The sequence below is a fragment of the Leptonotus elevatus genome, chromosome 19 (genome assembly GCF_054856555.1).
Source record: "Leptonotus elevatus isolate MCC_2025b chromosome 19, RoL_Lele_1.0, whole genome shotgun sequence".
NCBI lineage: Eukaryota > Metazoa > Chordata > Actinopteri > Syngnathiformes > Syngnathidae > Leptonotus > Leptonotus elevatus.
This window is the reverse complement of record NC_141257.1, coordinates 8,150,814-8,166,745: the sequence shown is the minus strand read 5'-3', so window position 1 is coordinate 8,166,745 and position 15,932 is coordinate 8,150,814. Positions and strand designations below refer to the sequence as shown.

At 38.3% G+C, this 15,932-nt stretch overlaps 1 protein-coding gene across 6 annotated transcripts in view; it reads right to left on the bottom strand.

Moving 5' to 3' along the window:
* Positions 1–2,655: 2,655 nt before the first annotated feature.
* The window catches only part of ripor2 (RHO family interacting cell polarization regulator 2), a 39,921-nt gene continuing 26,644 nt past the window's right edge, over positions 2,656–15,932 (bottom strand). For 5 of the 6 annotated variants that reach the window (XM_086063151.1, XM_086063153.1, XM_086063152.1 and 2 more), the window contains exons 7-24: positions 13,868–14,017; positions 12,891–12,954; positions 12,718–12,761; positions 12,221–12,346; positions 11,947–12,095; positions 11,230–11,359; positions 10,952–11,092; positions 9,628–9,994; positions 8,765–9,000; positions 8,362–8,558; positions 7,553–7,718; positions 6,887–7,022; positions 6,651–6,812; positions 5,840–5,998; positions 4,898–5,094; positions 4,737–4,820; positions 4,571–4,661; positions 2,656–3,828 (exon numbers count right to left, since the gene is read on the bottom strand). In XM_086063151.1, coding sequence (XP_085919277.1) covers positions 3,728–3,828; positions 4,571–4,661; positions 4,737–4,820; positions 4,898–5,094; positions 5,840–5,998; positions 6,651–6,812; positions 6,887–7,022; positions 7,553–7,718; positions 8,362–8,558; positions 8,765–9,000; positions 9,628–9,994; positions 10,952–11,092; positions 11,230–11,359; positions 11,947–12,095; positions 12,221–12,346; positions 12,718–12,761; positions 12,891–12,954; positions 13,868–14,017 — 2,700 coding nt within the window. In that variant the 3' untranslated portion in view covers positions 2,656–3,727. The remainder of the gene's footprint in view (positions 3,829–4,570; positions 4,662–4,736; positions 4,821–4,897; positions 5,095–5,839; positions 5,999–6,650; positions 6,813–6,886; positions 7,023–7,552; positions 7,719–8,361; positions 8,559–8,764; positions 9,001–9,627; positions 9,995–10,951; positions 11,093–11,229; positions 11,360–11,946; positions 12,096–12,220; positions 12,347–12,717; positions 12,762–12,890; positions 12,955–13,867; positions 14,018–15,932) is intronic. The other variant, XM_086063156.1, reaches the window with a different exon arrangement.

Genomic DNA, 15,932 nt, shown 5'->3' with positions numbered 1-15,932 from the left:
TCCGAAAATTGACAGATCTCTTTGTAACCGGGAATTTAGTATCGGTTTGCTTTTTTCCAACACTGGTACAACATTCAAGTTTTCTCTGGTTTTATAGTCTATTGTTATGGTCACACCTCAATATTTCACCTCATCTTTCACTGGAATTCCATAGAAATCTGGTGGGTGATCCATCTTGTATTGACATCAACTAACTTTTTTTTATTTTTTATTTAAATGTCATCATCAGCTAATTGAGTTATTGTCAGATGATTACCCAACACATTTAAAGGCTTAATATCGAAGCTGCACCCCCCCCCCCCAAAAAAAACCTAACAACTGCCACCCAAAAATAATAATAAAGTAGAACAAGGACATCCCTGTCTAATGTCCCGTTTGACCTCAAACCTCCTCGTTGTTCCTGCAGGAAGAGAAACCGAACTATTAATACCCTTGTGCATCATACTAATTGCCTTATTTAAACCTTTGACCAAATCCAAAGTATTCGAGGGATTTTATTATCATTGAATGTTCAACTAAATCGGAAGCTTTATAAAAATCCCAAAATATCACAAAACCATTGTCTTCAATTAAGGATCTGTCGTCTATTAAATCAAGAACCGTATATCATCAATCATTAAGACATCAATTGTATTTTTAATTCGTCTTCTCTTTTTAAGGCCGAAAAAAATAAGATGAATTTTTCTCTCCTTGTTCTATCCATTTCGCCCGAGATCTAACATCTATCTATTTTGGTTTGTAACTCCAACCTTTCTGTCTTCTCATCATCTGACAACTCGACATTTCTACAACATTCGTTTATATCTTGAAACGATTTCACTTCCAAGATCTCTTTGCTGTTGACGTCTGGATTTGCCACATTTGAGAGATAAGCATCTAACTTCACATTTGAAATATTCCCATTTTCTACAATATGTTTCGAGCTTTGCATCATTTGTCATTTCTGCCAATAAGACCTTTTACTTTGTGTACAAAATCCTCTTCATCCAATAATTCTGCATTCAAAGTAATATCAATAATACAACGGCCCGTCAGAGGGGCAGCAGATATTGACACACTTTTTAGCATTTTTTTCAGGAGACACTAGCCAAAAGTCTATTCTGGATCTTGAACGCCCATTAGTTTTTATCCAAGATTTTTTTTTTACTATTTGGATTTAATTCTCTCCAAATGGTAAATAGGTCTAGTAATTGCTAATTATATTACATGGGTCGAGCCTCACCTTACAGAAGAAGGCTGACATGTTTCGCCGCCATCTTTCTGTTACGGATACCCGAACGAACACAATTGGTGGTAGGCTCACGAAGAAGAGATTATCAAATGAATACCGAGTGTGCCCCCTGCTGTTGCTCCCCGCTCCCTCAGGGGATGAGGTCAAATGTGGGTGTAACAATATTACATGGGTGTGACAATCAGTGGTAATTTAAGGGTGGGCTTTCTGAGCCACCGTAATGCACGTGTTGCAAAATTCACACGCGTCGAACTTGTTGTTGCATTCTATTAGTTAACCACTAGATGGCAACAATTCTACACGCTGTGCCGGTAAGGAAGTGTTTGGAGTTTGTAAGAATAATAAATGAAGTTATTTAAATGAACATAACACAAAAAAAAATGTTTTTATAGTAATCATAATGAATGTACTCAAACATATCAGTTTGAGCTTTAGACAGAATACATGTTTTTTTTCCCCCTTTAGTGGTTCACTCGCTCAAGTTATTTCCGAACTGCGTCCTCTCAGTTTCCAAACTTGCCAGCATACTTGGAGGTTGGTTATGTTGACGGCGTTCAGATTATGTACTACGACAGCAAGAGCTCAGGTACCATCACACACATTCTCTCCATTCCCATGACACATTCCATCATCCTCTCACACATTCCATTCTCTCCATTTTTGGTCCTCGCTCACAATATCTGCATCTGTCTTTCATTCATGCTCTTCCACTTGTCTTCTCTCCATCTTTCTGCACCTCACATGTTCTAAATTTTTCCTTGTTACACATATCTTCACCCCCCGCCCCACACACGTCTTTATAATTTGCAGTGTATTTGCACCTTCTGTCCATCTTTTCTGAGAACATTTGGCCCTCTTGCACATTCCATACATCTTTTCTATTTTCAGTATTTTGTACCCTCACACTTTTATCTTTTATCCTCTCACACGTTATGTCTGCATTCCTTCCTCACTTTTTCATCAAGCAGTCGAATCGCAGCAATATTGTGTATCTGTCTCTGCAAACCAAGTAATATCTTTATAATATGGCTAGTCGTGTGAAAAAAAATATTTTAAAAAATATTTTTAATATTAGATTTATTATTTTATATTTTTTATATTTAATGTTTTAATATTGTTTTCATTGTGTTCATATTTGTAAAAATATATTTCTCGACATTATTCCAGAACCTGATACTAAAAGGACAATCCTAAAAAAGATGAATTACGGGAACAACGGCTCGGCTATTTGTTTTGGGTTCCAATAACTGAAATGTGAGTTTGAAGAGGATACACGCACGCGACAAGTACATGTATTCATAGGTACATAAGAAAAATCATAAGCTAGCCTTGCATATTAACGCTTTAGTCGAAACACACAAACTGTTTTGAGCGCGTTCATGGTGACGTAAACTCGTAGGAACAAAAGTCGCCGTCGCTTTCCGTTGTACAATTAATGCAAAAATAAACTTTATTGCAACTTGTCAAGAACAGAGCAAACAGCGCCACCTACAGTCCAGTCAGATAAACGACAGCGAGAAGACGCCCCTCCTCGCCTCGCCTGCGTCTTCGAACCAACATGTCGAGTTCAACATTTTTATAATACTTGTTGAAAAACAAACAGCCAAGACGTAAAAAATACTGTAATGCTTATTTTAACATGTAAGAAAGAATTCCTACTTTGCAAAACAAAGCATCAAAAACAAATGAAGCTCACATATTTGCAAATTATGTCATACAAAAGACATTTGTTAAAAATAGAAGCACTTGTTTCCAGGTAGCAAATGGCTTTTGAAGCAGAACTTTTGTTTTAGTTGTGCTTTTCAAAAACGGGACAATTGGGGCCAAAATAGAGTTGAAAACACATTCTCATTTCAAAACAACAAAAATTGCTTTGGTTACAATAAATTTCTGCAATAATCAAATAAAATCTATTTTTAGGTCCTATAAATCTCCATCTCCAAAATAATCTCATATTTAAAACATGAAACTCCAATTAGATTAACGCGAAGGCCATATCCTTTCATATATTGAAAAAGTAAAACACCTGATTCAGCGTAGAACAAAGTCCTCTGCACTTTATATGCAGCAGGAGAGAATATTATTGTGAATAATAAATAAAATCACATTTCCATACAGAATTGCACTTGGAAAACTGCACGTTTCAGGAGACACAAATCAACTCGACTGTCATGTGACGCGGCCTTTTCGCCTCCCTGCCACACGACGCTTACACAAAAAAAAAAAAAAAACCTAAAGTCCGCACAGAACATTTGACAAACTTAAATATACAAACTGGCCGCGTATTTACAAGTGCAAAAGTGTGGTATCGAAAAAAAAAACTAAACCAAGTTGAACTTTCACAGTAATCAGCGAAGACGTGAACATGTCAACGTTTGTGCTCTCCAGTTGAACCCCTAACATACCCGTGGCTTCGTGCGTGTCTTGTGCAGAGGTTCGCTTCACCAGCTTTTTATTTATTTATTTTTTTTGGGTCCGGCGTGGCACGTTGCCGTCTTAAAAGGCGGTGGTGACGACAGTCCCCCGCCGCGCGCCCAAGCTAATCATTTCCCCCGGCACCGTGTCCAGTTGCTCGTACGCCAGACGACCCTCCTCGCCTGCAAAAAAAAAAAAAGTTTGAGCACTTTGAAACATTTTACAGCATTTTTAAAACTTAGTTGAACTCTGCCTTTTCTCGTTTTTTTTTATTTTTTAAATAATCAGCAGTAGATCTCAACGGTGCCACCAACTGGTGGATGTGCATCAGTGAAGTTGATTTCAAGTTTGAAATCCCGTACATGTCGAAAAATGTCATAGTAAAAAAGTAATGGAGACTCATCAAAGGCAGTGAATGAGGAAATACAGCAAAAGTCGTCATTTTAACAAAATAAGAAGTCTAGAAAATCTTTTCGTCAACATTTTATGATGACAAAACATTGCACAGCAAAATTTGTTTGCATAAGAAAAATAAATACGATGCACCCCAACAGTAAAATGAAATAGAAATAAAGTTTTTATGTAGAAATATATTTTCACCAGGGGGGAAAAAAGCTACGCGTGCTAAGAGTAATAATTTTACCAGAAAAGATCAACTAAGTTGTCATTTTATGACAATAAATTGAGAAAAAAATGCTACACACTCCCAACAATTGTCATTTCACAAGAAAAAATTAATAATTTCTGCAAAAGTTTCTTCTTACAAGAAATTGTCTTTGAAAAAAAATGTAAAAGAAAAAGTCATTGTTTTACAATATTACGTTGACGCGTCACGAGAAGAAAAAAAGTTTTTTTAGCTCATAAAATTATTCCGCCAATTATGTTTCAGATGAAATGAGGACTTCTGATCGGCGACCTACTGACCGAAGGTGAGCAGCGTTTCTATGGCGACGTGGCGCAACTCCTCGTCGGCCGAGTCGCACAGCGCCGCCACCGCTCGGATGCTCTCTGTCGCCTGCGGGTCACAAAAAGGCGCAACCTGCACGTTTATTATCGTCGAGAGGTCAGCAAAATATTCGCAGGAACCGACCTGCAGGCAACTCAGCGCGCCGCACGCCGCCCTCTGGCTGTGGATGGCGGCCTCTGACAGCGCCTCCATGTAACGCTCCACCGCCTGGCAAACACACACACACACACGTTATTTTTATTATTATTGTATATTATAAATTAATTAATAAATAGAGACGTGACCTTGTTCCTAAAATGAGTGTGCGGCGCGTCGGCGGCATTGTTGAGGTAGTCGGCGGCGGCCTTGTTGACGGCGGGGTCGTCGGCAGTGAGCAGCGAGGCCAGCGTCCTCAAGGTGGCGTCGTGCGGCCACAGGCCCGAGGCCGGCACCTCCTCCAGCGCAGACACGTCTCCGCTGCGCAACCTCTCCGCAAACGACTCTGAACGTCACACAAACACACAAGGTTTGTTGTCATTATATAAAAAAAAAAACTTTAAAGAATAACAGTTTTCTTGACATTTTCTATAGTTGTGTTATTTTTATTTTTGGGGGTTTGCATAGCTAATTACTCTATGTCCCAGTTATATAATTAAATGTTTTTAATTTGTGTAATTTCTATAAGTGGCATAGGGACTAGATGGATATTTATTCAAACACTTATTTAGTGTTAGTTACAAGTTACCTTTTATTTGTTCTTTTTTTTTTTTAACAATTCTTTTTTTTTGAAGAAGAAGAATTGATTTATTTGAAGTATTTTGTGGAATTTATCAATTCTGCCAGTTTCAGACCATACCAAATGAAAATAAATAATTACCATTCATACCTGGGACTTATATACTACTTGTATAGTTTATTTAGTTTTGTAATTTATTTTAGTAGTTTATAATGTATTTTTTATTTTTTTTATTTTTGCTTATTTATATTTATTTTTAGTTATACTATATTACATTTTATTTATTTATTAGTTTATTTAAATATTTATTTCAAATCTATGAACATATTTGTTGCATAAGTTTATACTTTAGTTGTAAAATGTATGTTTTTGCCGGCACAATTTGTCTATTTTCAATTTTTTAGAATGTATTTGAGAAAAAAAAAAAAGTTACCTGTAAAATGCATTTTTAGTTATAAAAGAATTGATGAATTTGTTGTTACGTATACAATGCGTGCGGGCTGAGGCTCACCCTCGGCTGCCAAGTGGAGCAAGTGCGTCTCCATGTCGCACACGTGACGTTGCAGCACGTAAGCGTGGAACTGAAAAACGGTGACGACGTCGTGCCTCAGGCCGTTGGACTCGGGAAGGTCGTTCCCGTCCACCATCTCGCGCGCCACCAAAGGGATCACTGCAACGCAAGAACATAAATGCCCCCACCCCAAAAAAAACACGTGAGCATCAAGGCTGTTTATTTTACAACAGACATTAGAATGTTACAATTTTACAATTTTTAAAAGGTAAAAAAAAAAAAAAAGTTGTCATATTCAAATAAAAAAAAAAGTCAAATTTTTATGTGGGGAGGATTTTTTTTTTTTTAAGTCTGAACATTGTTAATTCACATTAAAGAAAAAAAGGTTTTAGAAAAGTCATCATGTAAACTAATTGTGTGAGAACATGTAAAGTGCTTTTATTTTAAAATATTTTTTAAAAGTTACTTCAAAAAGTTGTCATTTTATGTGAAAATTATTTTGAGAAAATTGCAACATTAAGATAATTTTCTTCATTGTCATTTTGCAAAACAGGGAAAAATGTACTTTACCAACGTCAGCAAAGCAATATAGCAAGCAACCACAAGAGGGCGATCTACAGTCACATATAAACCTGCATTACTCCAATTGAACTTTTACAGAGGAGAACATGACCAAAGTAAGAACAGCCTTTTTGTTTTTTTTACATTAAATAATTGTTCGTGTTATGACCAAAAAGTTTTTGTAGATAAATCATTTTTTCATGAACAAAAAGCTCACGTTCCAACATTTGACTTCAGAACAAATTGGGACCTGCTTGGCAGCTTTGCGGGTATTTCCCCAGCAGCGTTTCGAGGAAGCGCCGCGTCATGTGACTGGCCAGTCGGTCCAGCGTGGTGTGGAAGAGTCCCGAAGAGCCGCTGCACTCCACCCACAGCGCCAGCAGCTCGCCTTGCTCTGCCAGGCCCGGCGCCGCTGCAAGCACACGGAAGCGTCACGCTGGCAACAAATGGAAAACCACGTATGTACGTACGCAGGCACGCACATACCCTGGGCGGGAAACGTCAGCGGCCCCGGGTGGTCCACGATGACCTCGGCCAGCCTCTCCAGCAGCGCCGTTTGAGACGCCAGCTTGAGGAGGACGCCGCGACGTCGACACGCGTTCACGCCGCCGCTGCTCAACTCCTGCGCAAAAAATAAAAAAATAATAATAGTGTCACATACGACACGACCCTATACGAGGACAAAATGTCAGTTTCAAAGAAAAAATAATCTCACTTAAGACCTTTTACAAGAAGTTAAAAAAGGTCGCTTCAAAGTTTAAAGAGAGAGAGAAAAGAAAATGGTAAAAAAAAAAAAAACACTTTTATAAGAAGTTATCCCCTTTAAATAAAAAAAAGTGTTTCAAACTAATGTTGTGGTTTCAAAGTAGGCTTAGCTTAAAATGTATGGGATTTTTTTTGATACATTTGTAATTTCACAAGAAAAATATTGCAAGTGGTCATTTTACCAGAAATGTAGTTTAATTTTTTTTTGAAGAAAATCCATTTTTCAATTATTATTATTATTTTTTTTACAAAAAAAGCCGTCTATTGAGCAAAAAGGTCGTTTTACAAAAATAAAATGATAAAAAGTTTTTTGTAAAAAAGGATACTTTCGTTTGTTTGTAGTAAATTGTATGGCGGCGCCCGGCGGGCAGGTGTGATGATCTGTACCTGAACGAGTCGTTGGCAGTAGCGCAGGTGCAGGACGAGGGCGGCGTCCAGGCTGTCGTTGGCGGTGGTGAGCGGCAGGGGGCTGCCGGCCACGCTGTTGCCCACACCCGTGTCCTCCGTCAGGGCCTCGCTCATGTGGCCGCGCGCCTCTGACCCCGTTTCAACACTAACGCACACAAATAAATAAGACAGAAATTGACATTTTAGTTATTTTATGCCAAATTTATTTCTTATAGAAATATGATTGAGTTTTAATCTGTATAATTTATTACATAATTTTGCATAACATTTAAATGACAAAAGTATTATTTTAGGTGTCTCATTCATTTGTTATATTTTATTATATTAGTTATTTATTTTCTGTTGTATAATATATTTAAGATTTTGTTTCTTGTATAACATAATAAAAAAATATTTGTATAATTCTTCAATATTTACGGAAATAATTGTTAAATCATTTAAATTACATTAATTCCTTTAATTTACTGAGTCATTTCTGGGGTTGTGTAATTAATTTAACAATTTTTGTGTTTCATTTATTAAACTATTTTATATCTATATAATACATTTTGTATTTGTATAATTTATTTTTGTGTCATTTACCCAAGCAATGTGGTTACAATTTTTTTAAATTGGAATTTTTATTTAATTTTGATGACGGATGATTGCTTTCTTTTATGAGTAGATTTTAAGTTTTGTTAAAGTAATCAGTTACTAATGTACTCATGAAAAATAAATAAATAAATAAATTCCAATTTTGAGTACTTTTCAAATGCTAACCCTAACGAAATCGACCATTTCAAGCTCACCCGATTCTGTCACCGTCTAATGGCGGCGACCTGCGCGGCCGGGGCGGCATGGCGAGGACGACGGCGGCCGTGGCGACGTCATCGCCGGTGTCATCATCGTCAAAATCAGACGTGTTGAGGAAGTCGAAGCTCTCCAGTGCGCTTTCCACCGTCAGACTGAGGCTGGATGAGCGACTCCTGTGGCCCGGCAGCCGGCACTGATGATGATTATTGTTAATAAAATATAAACTAAAAAAATATGGAAAAAATATGGACTTCCGTTTATTTATACTTAGATTAGACTCTGATAAAAAAATTAAGTCATGCAAATAAAAAAAGAAGCCAAGTAGTGGGTGGAGACATTTGGTGTGAGGGTGGGATTATTCAAATTAGGGGGCGGGGTTATTGATAAACATCCACTCACTTTCAAGAGGTCCTCCAGGCACATGACTTCCTGCTCCAGGTCCTGCAGCTCTCGGCATCGGTGCGTCAGCGCCTCCAGCGTCAGCAGCAGCCCGTGGATGGCGTCTTCCAGACCGGCCTCCGCCAAGTGCCCTTGGCCCTCCTCCACACGGGCGCCGCCCTCGTCGTCAGCCTCCGACGACGACGTCAGCTGCTTCACCAGCTGGCGCGTCAGGTTGCCGCCTTCGTCCTCGTCGTCTGTAGACATTCATAGTTGGATGAAGAGATTCAGTGAGTGCAAAATCATGTCGTGGACTGTTGTATTTGGGAAAGATTGTTTATCTGAAATTGTTTTTTTTCTATACAAAAATACATTATTTTAGTTGAAATGCCACTTTTCAAGAAAATGTACAAGCAAAAAAATGTTTGCAATTTTTTTTAACAAATAAAATATTTTTGGGACAATTTTTGGGTAGAGGAAATTAAATTAAAAAAGCAGAAAACATTTCACAAGGAAAAATTATTTTATGAGAAAAATTAACGTATTTTACAAGAAAAAAAGTTATTGTAAGAGAAATATTGTCACTTTACGATCATAAAATTGTAAGACAAAGTTCATGTTTTCCAAGAAAAAAGAATTATTTTTACGAGGGAATGAAATTGATATTTTAACGAGAAAACAACATTTTAAATTTACTGTATGAGGAGATTACCATTTTATTAACAAAAAGTTGTATAAAAAATCATCTATTTATGAGAAAAAAGTTATTGCGTTGAAATAAAATAAAAAATTCACAACCAAAAATATTGCTATTTATTTGTGGAAAAAAAAAGAATAACAAAAAGTTGAAATAAAAATAAAGTGAAATGCGTGAAAGTGTTGACCTTGTTCCAACTGGACGGGCTTGAGGTGCTCGGCATGGTCCAGGAAAACATCCTCGGGCGCCACGGTGGTTGCACGCCCGTCGCGTTGAGAGTCCGTGCGTTCCCACTCCGAGTCCTCCAGGCTGCCGGTCGTCCCGCTATCCGTCTCCTCGTCCTCGTCTTCCTCGGCGATGGAGCCTTCCCGCAGTCTGGACGGCGAGCTGGACGCGTCCGTGTCGGGCGGCGTGACGGTGATCTCCGGGTTGGACGGCGCCGGAGAGTGCGAGCTGGGCGCCGGGCTCGGACTGGAAGCGTCCGAGAATGTGAAGGACAGACGCTTGCAGTCCGACGCGCTGCCGTTTTCAAAAACGTCGTCCGGGAGAGTCGACTGAGGGGACGGGTAGGGGGAAAAAAAAGTGGGTCAGAAGTTGTCTACTCGGGGAAAATTTATGAAAAAAAAAATAATCACAGTAAGATGAAAACGTTTTTCCACCTGCTTTAGGTCCTGAATAAGGCTTTGAGGTCTGCAGACTCGGGTCAATTAGTGGAGCCCAGAGTTCAAAGCAAACATGGCGAAGCGGCATTTAGCTGTTATGCTGCACGCAAATAGGACAAGCTGCCAATGGAAGTTAAACGAGATATAGAAATAAAACTGGACTGCACTAGGAAGGAAAATATATATATATACACTTTGGAAATTTTGATAAATTATTTTCACTTAAAAAAAATTTCATCTAAATTATTTTATGAACATTTTTTTGGTAGTTATGATGAAAGGAAAGACCAAAAAATTCCTAAGAAAAAAAGAATCCTAATTATTTAATTACTTTTACTACAAATTATTTAATTTTAATTGTGTCAATAAATATTTTATTTCAGTTTATTAGAAATATTTTAAGCTTATGATTCATAATAAATACAAAATATTTTAATCAATTAAAAATAAATTGGGGAAAATGTTAGTTTGATTTTTTTTAATTATAAGAAAATAATTTACATTAAAAAATTCAGTTTAATTTGGTATTTTATCTTAATACATATAATACATATAAATGATTGAAATGCATCACAAAAAATATTTTTAATAGTGGAAAATAGGCATGAAAAATAAAAACACTTTTAAATGCAATTATTTTTAATAAAATCATTTAAATTGAATTGCACTAATAACAAATAAAGACATTGAATTAATTCTATATAGACATTTTTTAATTAGGAAAACAGTTGTTTTGAGAGCAAAACAGCGGGATGAATTGAGGAAATGGCAGCCATTTGGAATGCACATGCAGACACACACCAACAAGCCAGCCAAAGTGGGAGGGGCCACACCACGCCACGCACTCACGTAGACCTCCAGGCTGGACTTGGGCCTGGGCGCCGACAGGTCGCCGAAGGAGCGTGTGCGCCGGAACGTCTCCAGCAGGGCGTCTCGGAGCGCGTGCAGAAAAGACGAGTGTTGCCGCTGGGTGGGGGGCCGACGCCACGTCTTTAGGGCGAGCGTGCGTGCGAGCGGGCGGGTGAGGGTTAGTCGGGGGCGGGTGGGTGTCAGCACGAGGACGTGACATACTACATGCAACTACGTCATGTCGTGTTCCCATTCGTGCCTTTGCAAGCACTACTCACAAAGAAGGAGGCGTCTTGAAAGGTGGGCGTGTCGGGCGTGCCCTGGCTGTAGATGGACACCCGCCGCTGCAACGCCGCCGCCTTGCTTATGTTGCCCGACGACAAAGTGAGGTCCTCCACGTCGAAGGGGCTGCGAGACACCAACCGCAAATGGATCAGGTACAATAAAAATGCATTGAAAAGCTTAAGAAATTATTTATAAAATAATAACAAAATTAAATAATTTATGCTGGTATAAAGTGCATATATACAATATAATTTAATTGTATATTTTTTACATTTAATATATTTTTTTTAATTAAATACAATAAAAGCTTTCTAGTTAAAAATAAAAAAAATACCCCCAAAACAATCAAATATATAGTTAAAGAAATAACATATTAAAATAATAAATTAATTAGTTAAAAATAAAAGCAAAAACTCCAATTAAGAGATGTAGTACAAACGAATACAATCAGAAGGCAGAATATTTGAATAAGAATAAAAAATGTGACCCCCAAAAACAAAAAATAAAATAAAAATGTTTTAAGTGCGCTATAAATTGAATAAAAAAATTAATTAATCAATAATACAATTAATACTGAAAATATTATATACTTAAACACAAACAAAAAATAAAACAGTCCTCCTTAGCAGTAGGTGGCGCTATACTCCTTCCTCACAGTTGCTACTAGTAGTTCACAATTTTCTTGTACTTGTTGAGGCGCAACTACTTACTACCAGGTGACCTCCAGGTTGAGCTTGATGGTGGCCAGGTCGTTGACGTCCACGGCCACCACCTGCGGCATGGCGGTGAACAGCTCCTTGGTCTCGCAGATGACGCTGCCCACCAGCAGGTGCGTGGCCAGACCCTTCAGCTCCGTCACCTGCCGACACGCGCAAAACGATCATAAAGCATCAACGCCACGCATGTAGCTCAATTATAAACTCGTGTGGCATAAACCCTTGAGGCTCATCAAGAATATTAGACGGATTTGTTTGTTTCAAGTACCTTGATGTTAATGAGGTCGCTGATGAGAGGCATGAAGACCATCTCGTCGCCGTCCCAACTCTGCCGGGAGTTCACCTCGATCCTCCCCTTCAGCTTCCATCTCTGACGGCCGTACCGCATGAAGATCTGCGATAAATTGTCACGTGGATCAATACTTCGGTGGTAGTAGAAAAAAAAGCAAAGCAAATGAAAAATCATTTGCAAATACCCCATTTCCTAAGTAATAAGATAAAAAATGTAAAACACTTCATGCTATTTTTAATTCACATGAATATTAAAACATTTATTCAAATGTATTTTATTTCATATAATAGATTTTGTACATTATTCACAAGCCATTTTAAATGTCCCGCCCACCTTGATTTCTTTTCATTCATGTATTTTTTTTAAATATAATAGTAATTTCAGTAATTTACTATATTTCATTTATTATTCTATTAAAACAATTTGTATGTAGTTAAAAACAAATTTGACTCCTCCCCCCAAAAGTGACTTGCCTCGTACTGGTCTCCTGGACAGAGGCGGGCAAATCCTGCCAAACCTGATGGACCAAAAATACTTTTTTTTACTTTCATGTGATTTAACAACGGTGACATAATTGGGGAGCGGGTTCACTTTCATGCAAAGGCAACCATTTCAGCGGACTCCAACAGAATCATTTTGCACTCACCTTTCATCTTGATGTGAAATTCCCCGAGCAAATTCTCCAGATCGCTCTCAAAGGCGCTCATGTTCTGAAGACAGGATGCAAAAAAAAGTCAAGACATCAATTTGTGCCCCCTCACAGAATGACAAAACCTCAAAATCTTCAAATTGTTTTCAGGCATGGCTACATGGGATTTTTTGGTGGGTCCACTATTGATAGACGTGCCTACCAAATTTAATTTTGAACTGACTTTGAGGTCAGATTTTTCAAACAATTCAAACAAGGACAGTGAAAATGACCAAAATGGTTGCTTAGAATCAAAATGGCAGATTTCCTGTGGATTTTTGGCCCTGGCATCTTGTGACTTTTTAGTGGGTGTACTCATGGTAGAAATGTCTACCAAATGTCATGTTGCCAGGACAAACTGACTTCGGGGACTGAATTTTCAAACCATATCAAGGACCCAGAAAAGGGCTCCAAAAACGGTTGCTTTGAATCAAAGCGGCAGATTTACTGTGGATTTTTGGCCATGGCATCTTGAGACTTTTTTTGTGGGTGTACTCGTGGTAGACATGTCTACCAAATTTCATATTGAGTTTGGGGGCTGAATTTTCAAACCATGTCAAGGACCCAGAAAATGGCCAAAATGACTCCAAAAATGGTGGCTTAGAATCAAAATGGCACACTTCCTGTCAATTTTTGGCCATGGCATCATGAGACTTTTTTGTGGGTCTTTATCATACACTCAACTACCAAATTTCATGTTGCTAAGTTCAACTGGGTTTGGGGGCTGTTTTTTTTTTTTAAAAACACGTAAAAGTTTTTTTCATTGATGGCAATTTATTAAATTTTGCCACACAGCCAATGATGATCATTCATCATCTATCTAGCGTACATGGTTCAAATTTGGTAGCCATTGGAAAAAAATCTGGCGGAAGGGACCAGAGGCCTGAAATTCAAACTCAAATGAAATGTGAGAGTTTTGGTTGTAAGTGGAGCACCTCGGTGTATTCTTTGTAGCGCCGGTTGACCTCGGCGATGCTTTCCTTGGTTGCCTTGGTGGAGGGCGAGCAGGTGAAGGCCTGCTTCATGCGACTGGCTCCTTCCCGCAGGCGGCTCTGAATGCAGAAGGCCTCATACAACTCGTCCACCTGCACAAATGGCTAAGCGTTTATTTGAATGATTTGGGGGGGGGGGGGGGGTAGAATCCGGTTCCCAAGATTTTTGTGAATCCTTTGAAGGTTGAATGGTTTCAACTGAGAAATGTGGAACCAGTACAGTGGCGATGATGCAACCCTTTTACGGAGGTGGTAAAGTGATGAGTCAGCGCTTATGTAAAAAAAGAAAGAAAATAAAAAAACTCAGCCAGCTGGGCCCAGGCCACGTCTGCCTGTCTGTGGCATGCCGCATGTGCGTGTGTGTGTGTGTGTTTACAGCAGCTGTTACAGTGGCATGTCAATGGAATGAAGCCAACGGACAAAATTGGGAAGGGGGGGGGGGGGGGGGGGGGGATTGATAGCACAAAATACATTCCAATGTCACTAAAAACAAGTCTATACGTTTTTATATATTCATATTAACAAACTTACGGTTCGAGAGGTTATAATGCAACACGTGCTATATATAAATAATGATGAATAATTTCTAGTACCGAAATGAGCTTACACTGTATGCTAAGTGGGCGCTATGGTTAAAAAACGACATCACGGAGCGTTATGTGCTGGAAGCCAAATTTTCGGGGCTGCTTCGACGTGAGCAGATGACATCATCTTTTGCTTGAAAAAAAGGTCATCGCTTCATTAGCCAATCGCTGGCCAATTACAACCAAACTCTAGGGAAACAAAATGGCCGTCTCCACAAGCAGATCATTACTCCTCAGGCTTCATATTTGATGATCCAGATAATGGTACTCGCTGAAGTGAAAATGTGTTTTTTTATTATTATTATTATTTAAATGAATCTATTAGAACAAGTTGGCTTTTTGGGCTCGTTATCAACTCTTCATCTCACTTTAATCAGCGGCAGGATTTGGGTGACGCCACACCAAATCCTCTTAAACATATCACACACACACACACACACACACGCCCAGAAACACACACATTTAACACACGCGTAGACATAGGCAAGCGCACACGCTCACCCACAGAGGCAGTAGTGATTGATAAGAAGATTATAAACTAGGCGGGGCACCTCAAACATCAACAAACACGCGAGCTGTTCGACGAGGGGCGGGGGTCGTGCGTGGGTGCGCATTTAGAGACGCTCGCATTCAAGACGGGAGACTACATCTAAACAAACGCACATTTGCGGAAGCGTCGATGCTCATGAGGTCAAGTGTCACGTCCATCAAGCCGATTTTGAGACACACGCGATAAATTGCATTTTAGGATTTAAAAAAAACACACACACACACACGGTTTGGCTGCACTTGAATCGTTCAGTAGTCAGATTAACACACACACACATACTGGCACGCACACGCATACACGATGAGTTGATGATTGGCTGTTGACAAGTCATGGGTCACGGCAGCCGGCAAACCAAAATGATACTTTGTGCTTAACTGTGGATAATTATAAGAATACATTTATTGAACACCAAAACCTTTTATTTGGCATTTTATGTAAATAATGGGACCTTCATTACATATTATATAGAGATCTTTTTATTGTAATTATTTTTATTATTATTATTATTAGTCTTAAAATATACTCCAGATTCTATTTAACATTTTTATTTAAACAAATGAGATCTTGATCTTATTTTTATTTTATTTATTTAAAAATATATATATTTTTCCAATTTAAAAATGTTTTTACATTTTATGTTTATATATTTTGAATTTCACGTGCATTAAAAAATATATATATTTAAAAATGTTTATGTAAAAATAAAAATAAGATTTTACTTTACATTTAATAAAACATGGACTTTTATTACATGTTATGATTCAAATTGTTTCAGTTTTTACATCTACGTAAACAACAACATTTATGTCAAAAGTGACCTGATATTTTTTAACGAGTACAAAAATTTGTTTTTCATTTGTACTTTTTGTATGTA